The sequence below is a fragment of the Rhineura floridana genome, chromosome 10 (assembly GCF_030035675.1).
Source record: "Rhineura floridana isolate rRhiFlo1 chromosome 10, rRhiFlo1.hap2, whole genome shotgun sequence".
Lineage (NCBI taxonomy): Eukaryota > Metazoa > Chordata > Lepidosauria > Squamata > Rhineuridae > Rhineura > Rhineura floridana.
In genome coordinates, this window is record NC_084489.1 from 50,757,756 (window position 1) to 50,778,764 (window position 21,009).

A 21,009-nucleotide genomic window follows, 5' to 3' on the forward strand; every position below is an offset into this window, starting at 1 on the left:
CCCAAAACGACGTCGCTCATGCCATTCAACGACTGCGCGCGTGCGCGCGGCACAAACCAGAACGAAATAACTCTCGCTCTCTAGTTCCTCTTCTCGTCGCGATCCAGCCCACTCTGATATTAATCTTACCCGCTTGATCACCCACCTCCGGCAGCCACTTTTCCGCAACAACCTCCGCTTCCGGGTTCAAGAGGGACACATCCTGGGGACTGAACTGAAGTAACCTTGTCGTTTCAAACGCAGCCCAGCCTGCTGACGCGCGCATGTACAAAGACTCTTGCGCTAGCCTTTTCCTGTTGCTCGGAAATGACGTACACTGCAGGGGCTGGCCGCTCAGCCAACGTTCTGGGACCGCATTGGAAGGTCTGGCAGGGACCGTCCCATTTTTCCTGCTTCGCCAGTTGCCGTGGTGACCTGTTGAGGCTCCGCGCGGTGAGCGGAAGTCGAGATTTCCCGCCAATGATAAAGATAGAGAGGGGGCTGAGGTGGATCTGGGCCTAACTTGACTTTGATTTGGAAATGGCAGACTTGTTTGAAGTACCCCGGGCTCGCGTAGCGACAAGTCAACTGGCGCAGTACATTGGGAAGCCCGTTTGTTTTGTGGGACGCCTAGAAAAGGTAGGGGGAGTAATACGGGGTAGTTTTTCTCTTGTCTGTCGGCGACCTTTCCTTGTGGTGTAGCGCAGGCCTCTTGGCCTGCATCCATGTCCGGTATTAAATTCTTATGTTCTAAACACACTTTTGCCAACGCTCTATAATGCTGGCGTTTGTGTGGCAACTAATGCGAGGGAATGCGAGACTTTGTATTATTAGACTCTCTTGTGTGCTGGAGCAGAGAGGGAAGGGACTCAGTTCAGTAGCGGAGCATCTGCTTTGCGTGCAAAAGGTCTCAAGTTCGGTCCCTGGCATTTCTAGGAAGGACTGGGAGAGACCCCTGTCTGAAACGCTGGGGAACTGCTGCCGGTCAGTGTAGACAATACTGAACTAGATGGACCAATGTTCTGACTGTGTATGAGGTAATTTTCTATGTTCCAGAGGGTTATTTGTATTCCCTCCTTTGACAGCTTGTTTTATTTGCTTCCTGGCTTTTGTCAACAGCAAAAGTCAAGGCACTACCCCCCCCCATAAAATAGTATAAACGAGTGAAAGCAACATGAGGCATTTACCCTTATTTTGTATATATTCCCTTGACCCTGTTTGGTTTTTAGGCCTATTTAATGGGGCCCTCTGTAATCCTGTACTCTTTAATATAGTTGTTGCAAATGTAACTTCCAAGGGGCTGTTATGGATATGCAGCTAATTGAAGTAGGGTAGGTTAATCGTGAGAAATCGTTCTTTATTGTCCTTATTAAAGGAGATGTCGCATGCTTGTCACATTTCCTTCCTGTAATGTGACTTACATTTTTGCAAACTGTTGTGCACTTCTAGAGCATGCAGTTGTGTCCATATACAGCTGGAGTATTTCCTGAGTACTTGTTGCATTGCTGGCCACACACCTGTGACACAGTGGTGTTGATAGGTACAACAGTCTGGTTTATTTAATAATTTCTTCACTATTTTTCAAATATCATAACAAAATTATATTGACTTGCTTCTTGTGGTTTGTGTGAACACGTCTGTTTTAAAGTGTTCTGAGGTGAGAAGATTTCTCAGCACAGGATTAAAAGTACTTTAAAATGAGTGTTAAAATCTTTTATAGATCCATCCAACTGGGAAATTTTTCTTCCTGTCTGATGGCGAAGGAAAAAATGCAACCATTGAGCTGAACACACCTGTAAGTATAACTATTCTTTGGCAGAATTTAGCTTAAACTTGCAATGTTTGTATTAGGCATCTGATGGCTTTAGTTGTAGAAGTAGAATTGAATTGACCAATCTTTTTGGTGCTGGTATAGCAGATCATTTTATGAGCAAGGGTTTCACGCTCATAACTTCAGCCCAGATAAACTACTGTGGTAACTAGCAGGGCTGTGGAGTTGGAGTTGGAAGCAATTTTGGGTGGAGTCTGAATCAAAGTCGGTAGAAATGTTCCAACTCCAGCTTCAAAATAAATTTTGATTGACATTTTTTTTAAATATAAATTCACAATGTCAAAGAAGCTTCCCATGAAGTCAGCTGTATTTGAGCATTTCACCATAACTCAAGATGGAAAACATTTTGTGTGTCAGTGTATGACACAGGACCCAGATGAAGACAAATGCTGTGATGCCAAGATCAGCACATATTCAGGCAGCGATAAAAATGCTCCTATGAGAGCTTCCAATTTAAAAAGGTATTTACAGCACTTTCCAGGGCTGTGGAGTCGGAGTCAGAAGCAATTTTGGGTGGAGTCGGAGTCAGAGTCGGACAGTAGCAAAATAGAGGAGTTGGAGTTGAAGGTTTGGCGTACCAACTCCACAGCCCTGGTAACTAGTATCAGCACAGTAGCAAGAATGAGTGTTACTGCACTAACAACTGCTCCATTAAGGCATGTACTTGTAGAATTCAGAAACATCTTACTGAGACTAAACAGTGTGTTGGTTATATTTTTATCTTGTTCTCTGTATAGTTTCCCTGTCCTGCGGGTTTATCTGTGGATTGCTTGCTGTTTACTCCTTATATATCTATCTATCTTAGGTGAGATCCAATTCAGCTCACAGGAACCCTGTTCCTAACATAGCACCACCACCAAATCCAGTGGGTGCCTCGGGTTGGTGGGAGTGTTGTGCAGTTTTAACCTATGTATACTTTGTTGTACTGATATATAACATTTGCTTAGTGCAACAAAAATAGCTTGACAACACTAACTCCCACTGTTTATACCAATGTTACATTAAACCTTGCCCATTCTTTAGTTTTCAGCGTTTCATTTGTGTAGTGCCATCAGTGTCCATTCATGTATATACACATGCACAACAAAATTCAAGTGAATTTTGTGGGGGTGGATTGGGCAGGATTGAAAGACCTGTGAGGGCCACATGTGTGCCGCAGGTTGCCCATATGCGATGTAGGTGATCTAGGAGGATGTTCAACAAGAGAGAGTACATAGATCCACTTTTTCTTGAAAAGAACATCACTTTCTTGAACATTTGTAAGTAATTCTTAAGATGTTTATAGCAGGATGTTAAGATAATAAAAAGGGTCAAGTTCAAGGAATTCTAATTTCAGCTGGTTTTTCCACAAGCAAGACATTTCATAACCGCTATATTTGAGCATAAAGTGAACACTTGAAAACGGGGTGGGGAGGAGGATTGAAGCTGATTGTCTATAAAATTCCTAATAAATAGAAACAAACTGATTCATCTGCTTTGGTAGCTTGAAGAAGAGGTCTCTGGAGTTGTTGAAGTAATAGGAAGAGTTACAAATCAAGTAAACATCCTATGTGTGTCATATACCCAGTTCAGAGAAGATAAAAACATGTTTGGTAAGTGAATTTATTATTGCAAATTGCACTTATTCAGAAGCATGGAAACCACTGAAAAAGCTTCCGTTTCTTCTGATCAACAAGTCTCTTGCATTAATGGCAAGATTCTTGCTTGATATTTTTTTTCATGGAAGTTGTTTTAGCATGATTCCTGTAGAAGCACAAGCCATTGTCAGAAATTAAAATTTATGTTCAATTTCAGCTGTGTGTTATAAAAACATATTGAAGGGAAGGATGCATTTGTAGGGACAGTCTCATAGCTGCATATCAGTTTGTCAGTGGTACCTGTTTCAAAAGAGTCAGTGGCATAAATCTGACCAAACTTGGTATACATCTATTTTATGGCCTACTCTCTCCCATTCCATGTAATATATATATATATTGCCCCTACAGAGGAGAACTATTGTGAATATGCTTGCAAAATCTGAGAAAGTCTTGGTCAGTTGGATTTCTGGCAATTTAATTCCTGTTCAGACTTGTGTATTGTATTGGTTAAGGCAACCTCTTGAAATATTTTTATTGTGAGATACACAATAGTTAGCATTGTATCACTAGGTGAATCCACTATACTATTTTTTTAAAATTTTCTACCTCTTTCTTTCAGATCTGTCGCTATATAATGAAGCTCTGAAAATTATCCATGAATTCCCCGAGTACTACTCTTTTGGTACTGATGCATGACTGACACTTTGTTACAACAGTGAACAATTCTGTGATCCTTACCGCACAGAACTATTCCAGGATCTCAGTAAGAGACAAGTTGGCTTAAATTGTTCTTGGGACAATCTGTTATGCATACTTTGCAAAAGTCTTATATGCCTAAACTATAGTACATAATCCAGAAATTACGCATCTAAATGGTGCTGCAGTCCTGATGGCCAAAAAGACCCAGTCTCTGAAGACATCATTACTCAATAGATAAGTATTTGAATGATAGGCTGTCATTCAAGTAGCTTTCTTAGCTAAATACATAACATGATGGATCTTTTTAGATTTTACATGCATGAAAAGTATCAGAACTTAGTGTATAATATAAAGTGCAAGCTATGACATCTGAAGTAAAGAGTATTTGGCTTTGTTCTAAGACTTGAGCTTTAGTAACCTTTCAGACAGACACCCAAACAGCATATTATAGCAGTTTAAAAATTGTATTGCTAGGTTAACCAACCTGCACAAAGTGTCCTTGGCTGAAGGATGCTTCACATCCATTATCTTTAATCACTACTAATTTTACATGGTAGTTAGAATATTTCTGTAAAGCAGGAGACTGTGAGATCACTTATGATTTTATGCAGAATGTAAAGCAATTTTGGTGAACAAGCAGTTTTTCTACGCTAAAGGACACAGACCTCTTTCATAACGCTCACCTGCATTTACCAGATTTCCAAAAACAGCTCACCTTAGTCATTACCTTACCAAGCCACGATATATTAATCCATCCTGCCAACTTCTAACCATTATATTACCACACCTATGTCTGATACAGTAGAACGTACTAATTTCTACATTAAATATTGACCACTTCATTGATTTACCATATGTCCAGGTAACCATCCATTCTGTGCTGCAGCTAATATATTATGATCTAGGGTCTTTACAGTATTAAACCTTTTAGATGTGATTACTGTTCTCTAAATGCAAAGGTTTGACAGAACAAAAGCTGAAAAGGAATGGGCAGAATCCTGCATTTTTATTAAAGGCTAACAGCTGTAGTGTAGAAAGCAAAGATTTTCAATGCTGATTGATTTATGGTGTGCTTAGAACCTATTTTCTGGAGGGATAGGGAGAAACAAGGCTACTAAAGTTACATGCAGCCACCACTGAGGAGACACTTACAAATGGGCATTCGGTAGCGTGGCTAGTGCCAGCTGCTCCTGTATAGTAATTTTAAATGTCAGTTTGGGATTTCTAAGTAACACTTTCTTGATAAGTGGAACTAAAATAAGATGTTGAATATTATCTGTGGAGTGGGATACTAGATGATAACTATAAAGCGTTTTTGAAGGGCAGCACCTGAAAATGTGAAAAGTATACTGGTGAATATAGAAATATGTTGGGCTTTGGTAGTAGGTTAAAGCTAACCTGGAACAAGACAGATACAATGCAAGATAACTGTTTGTGGGTAGTAATGTGAATATAAGCAGCCCTTAAAGATAACATATACATGGACCTGTTACTCTGTAGATTTAACAATGTCTGCTTCTGAAGCCAAAGCAACTCTGTCAGAAAATAAAAATGCTGACATTGTATACATGTGTAGGAATTTCACTTTACAAGATTTTTAGTCTCTTAACAGAAAATGCACACTTGCTGAAGAAATTAAAGTTGTTTATAAATTATCCTAAATATGGATTGTAATTTGGGCTGGGAGTTGCTTTAAGCCAGAGTTGGGGAACCTGCACCAGGTGGGGCTGATAGAAGCTAAAATTCCAACATCAGGAGGGCCAGGTTTCCTCACCACTGGTCTAAGCTTAGCCTTGAATACATCTTTTAGACTATCAAGAATTTGTAGAAGCATGGTAAATATTTTCAGGAATCTGCACCCATCATTTCAGGACCCTCATTACAGAATTCCAAATAGCAGAGATGCAACCACTGTGTTTTAGGAATAAGGGAAAAGCTAAGTATCAAAATCTGCAGAGAAATATTGAACCTAATTCTAAATGTAATATGAAACAGGCCTGAGCACTAGCATACAGGACCCTGAATTGATACAATTTTGAGATGTTTATACCTTTGAATATCAGTTGTCAGATTAAGTGTTATAAATGCTAGTCCAACAATACTTAGTTCACTTAGGCTGCAATCCTATTCACATCTCCTGAGTAAATCCTGTTGAACTCAGTGGGGCTTGTTTCCAAGTAGATAAAAGATTGCACTGGTAGAATAAAGGGGCACTTATAATTAGATGCAGGAAGAATGACATTTCAAAACCCAATTATTCCATATCAGGTGGACTAAATTACTATTTTTTTAAAAGGGAAGCATCATTTGGCTTTGCCCCCTGCTATGAAATCCTACTTCTCAGTCTTATGAGCTGTTGGATCATTACAATGATTTGTATAGCACCATCAGCATAGTGCTTTAGAGAGCAACATAAGAAAACAGTGTATTTCTAAGTGTACAGCAGACAAAGGAGATGAATGAGATTAAATGCAGTTGCTTGTATTTAAAACTTGATTTGGTTAAAAATGAAACTAATGGTTTAAGCCACATGGGTTCAGGGACAGTACAAGCTTAAAGGGTTTGAAGAAATATAGCATCACTTACCAGCTCTACAACAGAGTTCTAGGCATTGAGGGCAGCAAGAGAAAGTGGACAGTATTGATTCAGTAACATTTAAAACATTTAAAAAGTCTAAAAACATTTTAGGTCTGTGTAAAAAAAAGTGATACTTTCACTTTAGCCATCAAGAGTTCCTTGTTTCTTAAATTATATTGAAAAAGCAGTAAAACATAGCCTAATTTTTTAATGCAGATTTCCTATAAATAACTGATAGTTTAAAAATTACTTAAGTGTTGTAGTTTCCCTCTTTATTTGAAATTGTTAACATCCAGGGCTACCAATGCTGAAACTAAGCACAACACTATTAAATATAGTACCAGTATCTTCCTGGACTGTTTCAGCATATGAAAGACATGAAACGTTAAATTTAATCAAAATGGCAAGTTAAGCCATATTTTATTTTACAATTTCTAGAGGAAAGGCAGCTGTAACTATTAACAGTTAATCACTTTACTTGATTAAAACCCTCAGTCTATAGAAATACACACATGTGCCCAAATGCTGAAGAACACATTTTGAAAACAGAACCAATGTCTACACGGTGCAGCTATTAAATCACTGGGTACTGACCTAGAGAGTGTTAACATGTTCATACACAACTTCCATGTACACAGATATCTTATTCATTTCAAGGGCAAAGGCAGTTCTACATTCTCAAGACATGTGCATGCACAACTATGCCATCTTAAAGTCAAAATACAGCTTTTATTTTACAAAAATACTACTTTTAAAACACCCATGGAACACATTAATAGCAATTTATATTTACATATTCAATGTAAGGTTTTTTTTACAGAAAGGAAGTAGACACCATATTAATATTCATGCTCTTTTAATACTCTGAATATAAGGACACAAAAATAAAGTCTATACATTGCTCTTAATGGCTTAAAATTCTACATATTCTGGAAACGATTATTAAAGCAACTACTAATTTTTTTACAAAAATATGAGAAGTTGGATATTGTGGATATGCATCTCAAATATAGATCAATAGTAAAAAAAAAGGCAATTCTGATGGGAAGTAGTCTTTGACCAAGGCAATATAATAAGAGTTAACATAGCTGTGTACATAAAAATAAATATTTGTCTTCATTAAGGATTCATTTTTCCCTTTTAACATCACATCAGTGTATAGATACTGTAAGCTTGGATCCAAAGTGACCTATATGTAAGTGGAAGTCATTTCCATTTGAGCGTGTGACCAGTGTCTGACCCACCCACTCCCCCTGGCTGGCCCTGTACTACACTGCACATCTTTTGAAGCGTTGCCCAGGTGCATTCAGATTATGCATAGTTCTTTGGATCCAAGCCCTTAGTTTTAAAACTAAAAACATAAGATTGTCAATTAGGCAACTATAGTATAAACTAAAGAATATTAAATTGCATTGAAAACGTGCGAAGTTCAAGTTTCTATTTGGCTAGTGAAATCTGAATGGCAGACATTTGCCTTCTTGCTAATTATCTTCTGTGTTTTTCTTGGTGATGTATTATCTTTCTATATTGTTTTGCCAGTAAATAAGCATGTTGCCCACATCCCTAAGCTCATTTTGTTTTGACATAGTTTAAAACAGTTTTTTTTATTGCTCATGAAAATCTGGTAAGAGCAGCCAATTACCACAACTGGGCAGGTGATATTCCATGTTACCCAAATTTTGTAAATGAACTTTAACTGTAATGCCTCATGCTGTTTTTGACTATGTATATGCTTGAGATTTTCTGATCCAAATGAATGTCAAAATTTGGATGTGTGTAGTTCACATTGTAGTATGTTTTAGGCAAATAGGTAAGCCATGATGTTTCAGATGCTAGGTATTTTAATTTGCATGGGTATTTGAAGTAACATTTCAAGCTGACATGGGTGTAGTCCACTGACAATTAATTTGAAACTTTTAAACCTTACTTACAATATATTGGGATGCCCGCACAAAGCATGTTACATTGAAATTGGAATCTTGCTATTTACTAATCTAAAACAAATGAGCTCAACTCATACAAAGATTGTCTTAGGAGTGTCACAAAAAAGCATTGCAGTGAGCAAACTATAGAATGGAACAACACTTTTAAATCTAAGCTAGAAAAAATGCTGATGGAAACATTTGGGTATATGGCATGACTCAGAAAACTGTCTTCCCCAAAACAGTGATAGTGTTTTGAAAGTTCATGGAGTTCATAAAACTCAGTATACAATACTGGTTCATCTCAGATGGAAGCCTCAAGGTCTGGACAGTGTAATGCTGAAAGTCTTTCTGAAGGATGCTTCAAATTTCAATGATAGCTCTAAAATGTCTCTGAATTGAATTGCTTTACAACCCCCATTGAATAAAGTCCACATGCCAGACTTGAAGATTGTCTGGCAGTACCTGGCTATGCAAAACACATCAAAATCATCTGCACATCAAATTGTTGATGTGAAAGAATGGTTTAATTTTTAATTACAGGCAAGTCATGAGCAACATGTTTTGAGGTATGTGTTGAGGCTGTGAAGGATGCCTATTAGGGGGAGCCTCTCATTGAAGGACCTTATTCAAGCTCTAATGTTTTATGGCTGGACCATCTCTGCTGGGACAAGGTTCCCTGTTGTATCAAGCTGCATACATTTGCATGAACATGCAGAAACAGGGCATTCAGTATGGTCCCTAGATAAGAAAGGAAAAGTAGCATTATAACATTGCATGAGAACATTTTTTAAAATATAGATGAAGTTTAGATGTAAATTTTTCATTAAAAATTAATAAAGTATTTTGATATTTGGTAGAAAAACAGAGGATATAAATAGTTATGAAATAACTGTTTTTTTATCTATTATTTCATTTATATCCCGCCCTTCCTCCCAGCAGAGAAATGTTTAAGCAATAGGAAGTTTTAAATTAACACTGATAAAATTAAATCTTGTTCCCTTTTTCCAGAGCTGTTCATGCCTATAATCCACTCTACAACCTGACCTTATCAAGCTTAGCAAACTTCAAGCTGAATTCTAAAAGCATCTCTAAAATCTCTCTCTAATTCTTATTTTAAACAAATTGAAAGCATGGTATTCAGGCTACACAGCCAAAACTGATTCCATGCTGAAGCCCAACAGCTAGAAGTAGAGGAATGAACTTTGGACTGTTCATTCAATACGACAATACAATACGACTAGCAACAACAGCTTCTGATATGCAACATCCCACCCCCCATTTGAGCCTAAATACATTACATGGAAACGTTAACTGACGACACTGGAACATTATGTCCATTCCCCATAGAATCTTTTGTAAGTCTGTATAGAGCTCTGGGCTACAGCTAATGTGTTAGAGCTTCTTCTAGACAAAACGGAACAGCTACTTTGTGGTAAATATATAGTACAGTAGGGCCCCGCTTCTCGGTGTTCTGTTAATACAGCGCCAGCAGGGCGATCAGCTGGAGAGGGGGCTGGAGCTCCTCGCACTCCAGCTGATCGTGCCGGAGGAGGGGAAGATCAGCTGTAGCGTGCTACAGCTGATCTTCTCCTCTTCTGGCATGATCAGACTCCCGCTCAAGCTGATAGCACCTGAGCAGGGGAAGATCTGATCTTCTCCTCCTCTGGTGCGATCAGCGGGTTAGGTTGCAGACCACCGCACTACAGCTGATCCACTTTTTGGTGGTTTTTGCTTTCTGGCGGGAGTCTGGAATCTAACCTGCCATATGAGTGGGGCCCTACTGTAAACCAAATGCCTCAAGTGTCAGCTGGAATTTTTTGTGATAATAATGAGCATGTTTTTGTTATAGCATCTGAGAACAACAGAGGTCCAATACCTTTAAGACCCCGAGAAATAAAAAATCCCCCAAAGTTGTAAAAGTGCCCCCCAAAAGCCACTGAGCCTCTACTTGTGTGTAGTGAAATTACTCATACCAACCGCCGAAGTCTCCAGAAAGGCATGCTCTATAATCTTAGGAACGAAGGCACCATATACAACTAGTTCCATGGGGATATTTCTCAGAGTACACCATAGCAAACAATTTTTGAAAAAGAAGAATGTCAATATCAGTCTGTGATATAGCATAGAGGTCTGCCATTCAGAAGGAGGATGACAAAAATCCCAAAGGAGGCACATAAATTGCCAGGCATGCCTGCAGTAGGTCTTTAGATCCTGGCCCACTGACTTAAGACAGTAGTATTCAACAGTGTCTGTGCACAAGCAGAACAGAGATCCACTTGTGCAACAAGACTTCCCATTCTTTTCCCTGTGTGCTTCTAACATCTGCCCTGGAAGGTTGGGCGCTCTCCAGCACACACGGGGGGGGGGGGCTTCAGGGGGAAAGGGAAGACCCATTAGGAAAGTAGAACTCCGCTCACGTCATTCAACTTTCATACATCACATTTTTAGAATCTGGGCAAATATGCTAACTGCATTCAAAATTAACCTTCCATGAAACATTGATCACACTTAAGAATGGCAGAAAGTGATTTCACCCTTGCACTGTTCTTACAATATCTATTTTTCTATGGCCCATTATGTGCTGTATATAACGTTCAGTTTATGCTCAAGATGCCAACCCCTAGTTGTCAGTTTTTGCAATGAAAAACAGGTTAAGATATTTAATTCTTGTATATTTTGAGGATTTTTGAACACTTTCTTCAAATGTATCAAATGCATCCATATGCTTATTACCAGTCCTTTCATTTGCTGCTAATCTGACCATTTCTAAGACACTGGCTACACTTTCTAGTGCTACTTGCAACCTTATGTTTCATAGAATTGGTATTTTGGTGGTATGTACTGGCCTACAAATCCATATAATCAGAGGCATTAGATAGGAGGGATGGGGCCAGGAAGGATTCATGGCTTGTGCAACACATGAACGTTTGTTAACTTACCTGAACCAGCTGAGCATGTGTCCAGCATGACCACCATGTCTACAGTTGTGGCACCAGGAAAACCAGTTGTTGAACTGGGCTAGTTTTTTGTCCTTGCTAAGATCCACCTTTTCATCTGACTTAGATCCTCCTATGCATAAGAAAATATAGTCTGTGAATTGATTTCTATGGTAATGAGAACAGGTAAGTTGAGGAGTTTTATCCATCTTGTATCTGACATAGTATCCTTGTATTAAGAGCAGAGCTTGGAAAAGTTACTTTTTTTGAACTACAACTCCCATCAACCCAATCTAGTGGCCATACTGGCTGGGGCTGATGGGAGTTGTAGTTCAAAAAAGTAACTTTTCCAAGCTCTGATTAAGAGTTCAACTAACTCAGAGTAGATCCATTGAAATTAATGGATCTAAGCTAATCATGTCCATTAATTTCCATGGGTTGTATCCAATGTTAGTCATACTCAGAGTAGACCTATTGAAATTAATGGACATGAATAACTAGGTCCATTAATTTCAATGGATTGCTCTGAGTATGACTAGCACTGAGAACAACCTTGAAATGGCAGAGAAAATAAAAAAATTCAGGATAAACAAATGAAAGAACCTAGCAGTCAGCCTCTCAAACTGAAAGTAAGGCAGGCAATTTCTATAATTCAAGTAAGAACTCCTCTATGTAGCTTTTTATATTTATTTATTTGATTTATATCCAGTCCTTCCTCTCAGTAGGAGCCCTACTATTCATGTTTACAAATATTTGTAAACGTTAATTTCACACAGCACTGAACAGCTTTCAAATATACAAATAATCACTACCTGACAACTGGACCTAGTTTGATGAAATAAGATCTCATATTTGGTTCCCAGCTGTGAGGACAATAATTATTAAGGAAATTAGTCCTTCTTCAAACATTGTATGTTTCCTATACACAGGGAGCACTTCTTCATAGATAAAACGTATAAAAATGTATTTTGTCATGTGTAATCACCATACCAATCTATTTCACAGCATGCAAAGCTGAGGCCAGTAGTCCTTCCCAGCATGTATATTTGTAGTGCAATAGATGCATGAATTTGCCATGGAGGCATCAGAATCCAAAGAAAAGCTGAACAGGTCCTGCCCGCCAAAGTCAGCTTTCGGTCTGTGTTTTGCAAAGAGCAGCTCCCCATGCCAAACTTCTTATGAGGCAGACTTTCAAAAGCAGTATGGAGACCTGCTTATTTAAAGCAAAGTCAAAAGATTTCCTGAGTAGACCTAAAGTAGCTCTTTGAATTCCAGATATGATTTAATACTTCTCATGATCTGCATATAAAAAATTTAAAAGGCCCTAAGGATTCAAGAAAAATTACTTCTTACTCTGAACCTAAACCATGAGGGCCTGTTCTCTCAGTGTCTGCCTCCTGACACTTAAAAAAAGAAATGTGTCAGTGGCATTCAAACAGCACTATGAAAAAAAGCCAATAGGTATAAGGAAGTACGTGCATTAGTCAAACGCTTTGCTAAAGGATGAATTAAAGGGGAGCTACATCCAAACAAGAATGGGGCAGTTGATAAAAGGCAGACTAAAGCCAGTAATAAATACCTGATTTTATTGGGGGGGGGAACCATTCAGATATGGGGTTATGTAAAGCAATTAAGCAAAATAATAATTCAAGTGTTGTGTGTTCAATTTTCTGTGCATCAAAGCTAGAAGGCTATGAATAAAGTGGGAAAGTTCAACAAAATTGGAGCCATACCTGGGCAGCTAGAAACTGGAGTGCCCATATTTATTAGACAAAGTGCACAGCGAGGAAGGGGCTTACGGCAACCAGGACAACTTGTGACTTTGGACTTGGTTGGGGAACCACTTACGCCATACTGACTGAAACCTCGACCCTGATGAGGTATGCTTGAGCAGCTGTAGGAGATTGATTTTCCGCAAAAATTGCAACTGACAAACACCTTGCAGATTACAAAAAGGATATAAGGGAGATTAGATGTACTTTATGTCCATTTGTATCTTGCCTTTCTATCAAGCCTTATTAGCTCAAGGCTGCTAACAATGACACAAACACAATAAAACACAGCATTAAAAATGCAGGTATAAAGTTAATAAAATCAATAAAAGCCAGTAAAATTTCAGATGCTCAATTTCTGGTATACAAAGCAATGTCTCCACACAAGGGTGATGGGGAAAGATGTAGATTCTCTGTGAAATATACAAAAGCGTATCACTTTCCCCCCCCCAATATTTCCCTGAATTTTAAAATCCTTATTTATTTCCTCTTCTCCAATTAGTTTTCAATCCTAAGTGATGGTCTATGTTGTCAAAGAAAGGACACCGAAGATTCAAACAGAAACCTGTTGGAAGATGGAAAGTCTTCCATGATAACATGTGGCAGACCCCATTTTAAAATTTTAAAAAGAGAAACTCACAAATATTGAGAACACTGTGGTTTTTTTCCTAAGGGTTCTTGTTTTTATCCTGCTTTATCATCTGTTTTGAAGTATTTTCATCCTTTTACTTTTAAATTAGACTTTTTTATTTTATCATAAGGTTAAATCTCACGTTTTAAATATATTTCCAACCTTTAGGTTTTTCAAGCCACATTCATAACCATCTATCTAGACAATAGGGCTATCAGTGAGTATTCAGCCATAACTGCTAAAAGAAGCTTACATGCTCAGAAGCAGTGTACCTCTGAATACCAGATTCTGAAAGATAAGCTGTAGGAGGCCCAACTATCTTTATGTCCTGCTTTGGGGTCTTCCTGGAAACATTTGGTTGGCAAATGGCTGCGGGAAGCAAGACAGTGGACTAGACAGACCCTTGAGAAAAACTAGAAAATATTGGGGTGCTTTTTTATAAGGGAATTTTAAAAGGCATTCTAGCCATCAGATCAAAATCATATGGTGGCAGCATACTGGGGCTCTATCGGGATGTTTTGAGCTAGGAAAAAAAAGGAGAGCAAGGAGAACAAGTTAGGGGAGTGGGAAAAAAAGGTATGCACCCTTGGCCCATGGCAGCATGTTTCCTAATACTACTTTTTAAAATTGATTTTTAATGGCAACCTTGTGTGAATTTTTTATTTGAATGTAAAGGTTTGGCATGGTATCAGCCTGTCAGTACAGTAATACCTCAGTTAACAAAACCTCCAGGAAAGAAGGTCCTTTCAACAAAGTCTGGGGGGGGGAGCACACAGTCTGACATAGTCAGAATGTGGTTCCTTGTCTACTGGATTGCAGCTGCTGCAGGCAGCTCTCTCACGTGTGGCTGGAATGGTGTTCCTTGCCAGGTGGCTCAAGTGCCTCTGCAGTAAACAGTGCTTCAGGGTGCCTTGGAAGCATTGTTTACTGCAGACACATCTGCTCAAATGTAGAAGAGGATGGGAGAGAGTGCAAGCATAGGGTGGCGGCGGCTGCCCCTTGTCTGCCTGCTCAAATATATGGAGAGAAGAACTGTGCTCATGGTATGGTGGTTAGAATGTCGGACTAGGCCCTGGGAGACCAAGGTTCAAATCCTGATTCAGCCATGAAGCTTGCTGGGTGACCTTGGGCCAGTCACAGCCTCTCAGTCTAACCTACCTCACAGGGTTGATGTAAGGATAACATGGAGAGGGAGGAGAACCATGTACACCACCTTGAGCTCCTTAGAGTACAAGGAGGATATAAATGTAATAATAAAATTAAAATAAAATAGATTGCTATAGCAAGATGCTGCATGATAAAAAACGACAAGGCAGGCATCCCTTGACACGTTTTGGAAGAAGCCTTCAAGTAGTCTGTATGCAAGGCTTACCGGACCTGGTTGTTTCATTGCAAACATGCGTATCGTTAATTTTGAATAAAGATTTTGCTGTAATATGTTGAACTGCTCCTTTTTTGTGGTGTAGGAACCTATTCCTATTCTTTCTAAGCTATTTCTACTTCTGGTACCGAAGTTTCTGTTAAAGAAATAACATCCAGAAACGCATGTACTTTGTGAACTGAGGTATTACTGTAGTGGCCAAGACAAGCAGTCCACAAATGATTGGATTTTGCTGTATCAAATGACTGCTTCAGTAAGTCCTAGGAATGTTATCTTGGGAGACTGCTACTCCCTTAAGGCGAAAAAATCAGCAGCCAAGTATGAGTTGTATTGAAAACAAGAGAAAGCCCAAGTTCCACTACCTTTAATCATATGTTTATTTATAAAGATCAAGTGACCCATTTAAGAGTAACAAAATCTTCTGCATCTGAAAAATCAATTATTTGCTACTTTATGTGCATTAGCCAGATACGTTCATTACACATTCCAAAAATTAGGAGCACATTTACCTGGGCTAAAGGTTTTGAAGTGGGATCCAACTTGCTCCGATGGATGTCAAATTCTGCTCGTTTATGCCAAAACCTCCACGCGTCCAACAGATTCCGGTAGTTTTCAATCCAATATTGAACCCGTTCATCTTTAAGTACATCAGAAGGAGAACCCTAGAATGGCAGACAAAGGGCTAGAATTTTCAGTAAGCAGGATTCTGTTTGTTATTTTACAGACTTAATTTGTGACAGGCCCACAAAATCCTACTACAGCTGTTTCATGGTAGCTAACATTTGACAGTTCAATAAATGATGTTTATCACACAAATCACTAAGACGTTATAATTTCAGATTTCAAAAAAACATACAAACCTGTAGCATACAATAACTCGCTGTCTGAACATCTCCTGTTCTATCGACATAACTTTCCAACAAGTCCACTCCATCCTTTGTGAGCCCTGTCAGAAGAATTCCTTCAAGGTTCCCAGATTCTTTCATTTCATTTGTTAGTTTTTCAATGAACCTATTCAGCTATTAAAAATAAGTAGATTGATCACTCTTTGGCTTTTACTCTGGAATTTTTTCTCACACACCCACACACACAAACTGTAAATGGGGAGTGCCTGGGCTGGGTTCCTGGCAGCATTAAGATCCAGCGATCACTATATCTAATGATCAGTGTTCAGCAATAAAAAACAAAGACTATTCATCCTCTTCAATGTGAGTTAAAACGTTTCCAATGGGAAATATAACAAAACTGGATTCTATGCCAGCAGTCTATAAAGGCAGGCAAAAGTCAGCAATCCACAGATTGTACCTTGTATGCAATGCAGTGGCCTAAAAGAATCACAAATTCTGAGTTAACACTTCCCTGTCTATACTTGCTATCTAGGGGAAGTTCATACTTGCCTATGACAAGTACATTTTACTACTGTACAGAGATCATTAAACCAGTCCACAAAAGCTTACACTATAATAAACGGTCTTTACATTACCACAAGACTCTTTTGCATTAAAATAGTGTCATTAGCACTTGTTCCAAATAGATATACTTTGGGGTGGCCATCAAATTCCTTGGTAGGACAAAATCTTTTCCTCCACCAAAACAACAACATGGAAGAATGAGTTTTAACTTAAGCCATTCAACCCCTTGTGTTTCCTAGAAAGGGCTGAGAGTAAAGAAAGACAATAATGGCAGATCTGATAATCTCACCTGAGCATCAGTTAGAAATTTACAAGCAAATGCCACTCTGTCTCGTACTGCTACATTACTTTCATACTGAAAGAATACAAAATATGTTAGCATTAAACTAAAACACCAGTCATTGCTCCTAAAAAAAAAAGTTGATGTAAGTATTATGACAATTCTATACTGACAGTGTTATAAAGTGATGTATACTTGTGAGCCAGTGTGGTGTAGGTGTTGGACTACTCATGAAAACCCTATTCATAGGGTACCTGTAAGTCGGAATCAACTTGAAGGCTGTACATTTACATTTATACTTGTGAAAGGGGAGAGAAATGTGACAAATTATTCAAAACAGTCTATAAGTCATTTTGCTACAACTATACTCTTTTCTAGTTGTGTGCCCACTCCAAGATATGCCACAACATTTCGGTTTGTTGTTCAAGTACCTCTTCTCCAATCTGGGGGAAATTTCAGAAACATTTTATCATGAGGAGAGAAACTATTGGTCAAAGCAAAGAAAATACAATCTCTTGAAGGAAATTGTTTAGATTGGGGGTGGGGAACCTGTGACCTTTAAGATGTTACTGGACTCTAACTCCCACCCTCCTCACCATTGACCATGTTGGCTGGGACTGATGGGAATTGGGAGGACCAGAAGCAACATCTGGAGGTGGGGTGGGGAACCTTTGGCTCTCCAGATGTTGTTGAGCTATAACTCCCATCAACTCTAGCAAACATAGCCAGTGACCAGGGATGATGGGAGTTGTACTTCAGCCACATCTGGAGGGCCAAAGATTCCCCACACCTGCCTTAGATGTTGACCACTGCTTGTAAATCTGAGTTCATTCTTTCCTTTGGAACAGCATCTTCACAATATATTGTTTCCTGAAAGTCGCTTAAGACATGAAGTGTCTTAAGGACCAGGACCAAATTTTCTAACCCACACTACCTGGTCAAATTCCCAATTTTGTATCCTAATATCCCGAAACATTGCTGCTATGCATATTTCATCAAAGGAGATTAGAACTAACAAAAATAGCTTACCAAAACCCCATCAAAAGAACCTGATTCACTTGTCAGAAAAGCAAACATGGCACACAGGTAAGGGTTGTTCAGCTGTAACCTCAGAGTGCTGCACATTTCCCTCCACAAGGAGTTCTTTTCATCAGTATAGCCCGATAATGCCATGGCCACTACATTAAGGTTTAGATCACCTGTATGGCACAAGGATAACACAATAGCTAGCATTTCAATCCAGTTTATTTCCACTTATAAAGAACATTTTGAAATTACATTGAGAATATTTTGTTTGGGATGACAGAGTGATCTCTACTCTCAAACTCAGCAACTAATTACTCAAGGTGTTTTAAAAGCAACCATAATTGACCCTGGAACAGAAATCACTTCAAAGAGCAAAACAAAGGATGCTGGTTCAACTTCTTGATGAGGAGGAGCCGTCTCGCCAAAACAAGCCCCCTGATACAGGGAAAAATAACATCTACATGGACTATTTCATACATCACATTTTGTTCTTTCATGTTATTTCTGCCGCTCAGAATGGCCTATTCCAAGACATAATGCAGTGTTAGATCAATGATGGGGGGGGGGGAGGTCGGTTCCACAGTTCACACAGCATCTTCAGCTGTGACACTGCAGTGGTATAACAGATTTGTGATGCCTACCGCCTACCCTTTCCTGTTACTAACTAAATTGGGTTTGGGATTCAGCCAGTTTTTTTCTCTCTCAATATACTGGGTTGGATCCAAAGAATCATGAACCGAAGGAAAACAGCCACTAGCTACAAACACCATGCAGAGTTTGCACAGTCCTATAATTGTACAGGTTCTGTACAGTTCTCTTGTTTCTGCAGTTGGAAACACCTATTTAGATTCAGTTTGTTTTTCTCATGAAATGTTTCAATGTGGAGTGTGAAACAGCCCTTCCATGAACAGAACACTCTGCATCTGGAAAGGCACCTTTAGAACCAGTACTTTGTAAAGCCTAAGAAAATATACAGGACAGTATGTGGTGTAGTGGTTAAGGTGTTGGACTACGACCTGGGAGACCAGGGTTCGAATCCCCACAGCCATGAAGCTCACTGGGTGACCTTGGCCCAATCACTGCCTCTCAGCCTCAGAGGAAGGCAATGGTAAACCGCCTCAGAATACTGCTTACCATGAAAACCCTATTCATAGGGTCACCATAAGTCAGAATCGACTTGAAGGCAGTCCAACATCATCATACAATGCACACATTCCATTAGCGCAAGGATTTCTGCTTGTGCTACAGAACATGTCCCCCTCCACTTCCTGCACATGCCCCGTGCCCTCCCGAAATCTGCTCTGGAGGGTTGGGGAAAACCGCAGAATAGATTTAGGGGGCGTGGGGTGAGGAGAGGGTGAAAAAGTTCCATTGAGCAGCTAGAAGTCCTTGCACTGACACAACAAGTTATTTGAATACCGCCCACAATCTGTATTTTAATAGATGAGTGTAATATAAAACAAAATGCAAAAAGTAACAACCCAGCCTACAAAAGTGATACCAAAACAGAACAGGTACCTTTTCCAGAAGACGCTCCTTTGTTCAGTATCTGTATCACTCGCCGAATGTCCAAGTTGAACAGTGCTACAGCAGCAGCTCGCTCCCAGTCTCCTTCTTGTTCCAAAGAGAATAAAAAGGGTTCCACATCCAGATCTGTGCCCTTCTTTATCCACCCACAAAGCTGTAAAGCCAATGATCTCTCCTCACTCAGATACTGAATAATATCTGCCTGCCTGTCACATCCACTCCTGCTATGCCTGACGTTCTCTGTTGTTCCTACAGAAGGAATTATTTGAGTTAGTGCACACACAGATAAATAGAACCGTTTAAAATTCAAAATCATATAAAGCTAAAATCAGATTTACAATACAGCACCAGTTCCTTGGCCTTATTATATTCACTTCCCCTCTAGGATGCACGCCTTAACGTGGTGAGGGGGTTTGAGAGTGCTGAAGAAGCTAAAAGCAATGCTGTCAGGAGTCTAGACCAAGAGGCTAGACTCCTAGCAGGGGCACCCAAGGTGAAATGCTCAAAGCTGAAACACTAGAGTAAGATGCATCCAAACTCAGAGGAAGGCAATGGTAAACCACCTCTGAATATCTCTTACCACGACAACCCTATGAACAGAGTATCCAAAATGCAATACGAGATAGTGCTGAAAGATGAGACCCCCAGGTCAGAAGGCACTCACCGAGCTACTGGGGAAGAACAAAGGACAAGTACGAGTATCACTGTGACTAATGACGCAGTTGGGTCAAAGCCGAAAGGAAGCCCAGAGGCTGATGTACACAGATGCAAAAGGAGAGTCCTGAGTTGTACGACGCACACAATAGGAACATGGAATGTGAGAAGCATGAACAAGGGAAGGTTAGAAATTGTCAAGCAAGAAATAGAACGCACCAACATTACAATACTTGGTGTGAGGGAACTAAAATGGACGGGAATGGGACATTTCCAATCAGGCAACTACAAAATATTTTATGGAGGAAATGAGAAATTAAGAAGAAATGGGGTTGCTTTAATAGTGAGAAGTGATGTAGCAAGAGCAATTAGGAGCTACAATGCAAGGTCTGAGCGAGTGATATCAATGAGATTAAATGGAAACCTATCAACATAACCATCATTCAAGTCTATGCTCCAACTGCAAATGCAGAAGAGGAGGAATTGGATTTTACGCAGAAGTACAGGAGGAAATTGATCACATACCAAAACAAGATGTGCTGATAATCATGGGCGTCTGGAATGCAAAAGTAGGAAACAGAGAAGAATTAGGAATTGTGGGGAAATGGGGCCTAGGTGACAGAAATGAAGCAGGAGAAAGACTTATTGAATTCTGTGAAGCCAATAATTTGTTTCTTGCGAACACATTTTTTGAGCAACCGAAAAGACGACTGTACATATGGACATCACCAAATGATCAATATAGGAATCAAATTGATTATATAATTGGTAGCAGAAGATGGAGAAGTTCCATACTTTCTGC

The 21,009-nt window shown here is 39.3% G+C and overlaps 3 protein-coding genes across 5 annotated transcripts in view; 1 reads left to right on the plus strand and 2 right to left on the minus strand.

Annotated features, from left to right (window-relative positions):
* UMAD1 (UBAP1-MVB12-associated (UMA) domain containing 1) overlaps nt 1-349 on the minus strand; it is a 53,518-nt gene extending 53,169 nt beyond the window's left edge. Inside the window, exon 1 of the mRNA XM_061585835.1 lies at nt 130-349. Coding sequence (XP_061441819.1) covers nt 130-265 — 136 coding nt within the window. The 5' untranslated portion in view covers nt 266-349. The remainder of the gene's footprint in view (nt 1-129) is intronic.
* RPA3 (replication protein A3) lies at nt 1-8,432 on the plus strand. Its single transcript, XM_061585836.1, has 4 exons — nt 1-618; nt 1,700-1,774; nt 3,294-3,402; nt 4,007-8,432. The coding sequence occupies exons 1-4, from the start codon at nt 520-522 to the stop codon at nt 4,081-4,083; spliced, it is 360 nt and encodes a 119-aa protein (XP_061441820.1). The 5' UTR covers nt 1-519; the 3' UTR covers nt 4,084-8,432.
* The window catches only part of MIOS (meiosis regulator for oocyte development), a 21,793-nt gene continuing 7,829 nt past the window's right edge, over nt 7,046-21,009 (minus strand). For 2 of the 3 annotated variants that reach the window (XM_061585828.1, XM_061585829.1), the window contains exons 4-11: nt 19,545-19,802; nt 18,030-18,199; nt 17,010-17,075; nt 16,169-16,327; nt 15,818-15,970; nt 13,258-13,462; nt 11,528-11,657; nt 7,046-9,326 (exon numbers count right to left, since the gene is read on the minus strand). In XM_061585828.1, the coding sequence (XP_061441812.1) occupies nt 9,230-9,326; nt 11,528-11,657; nt 13,258-13,462; nt 15,818-15,970; nt 16,169-16,327; nt 17,010-17,075; nt 18,030-18,199; nt 19,545-19,802 (1,238 nt within the window). In that variant the 3' untranslated portion in view covers nt 7,046-9,229. The remainder of the gene's footprint in view (nt 9,327-11,527; nt 11,658-13,257; nt 13,463-15,817; nt 15,971-16,168; nt 16,328-17,009; nt 17,076-18,029; nt 18,200-19,544; nt 19,803-21,009) is intronic. The other variant, XR_009758042.1, reaches the window with a different exon arrangement.

What these genes read in the sequence shown, in the direction of transcription:
- RPA3 (XM_061585836.1), top strand. Translation starts at nt 520, where the DNA reads ATGGCAGACTTGTTTGAAGTACCCCGGGCTCGCGTAGCGACAAGTCAA. An exon ending in TTGTGGGACGCCTAGAAAAG is followed by an intron (nt 619 to 1,699) that starts GTAGGGGGAGTA and finishes AATCTTTTATAG; the next exon opens with ATCCATCCAACTGGGAAATT. An exon ending in CCATTGAGCTGAACACACCT is followed by an intron (nt 1,775 to 3,293) that starts GTAAGTATAACT and finishes CTGCTTTGGTAG; the next exon opens with CTTGAAGAAGAGGTCTCTGG.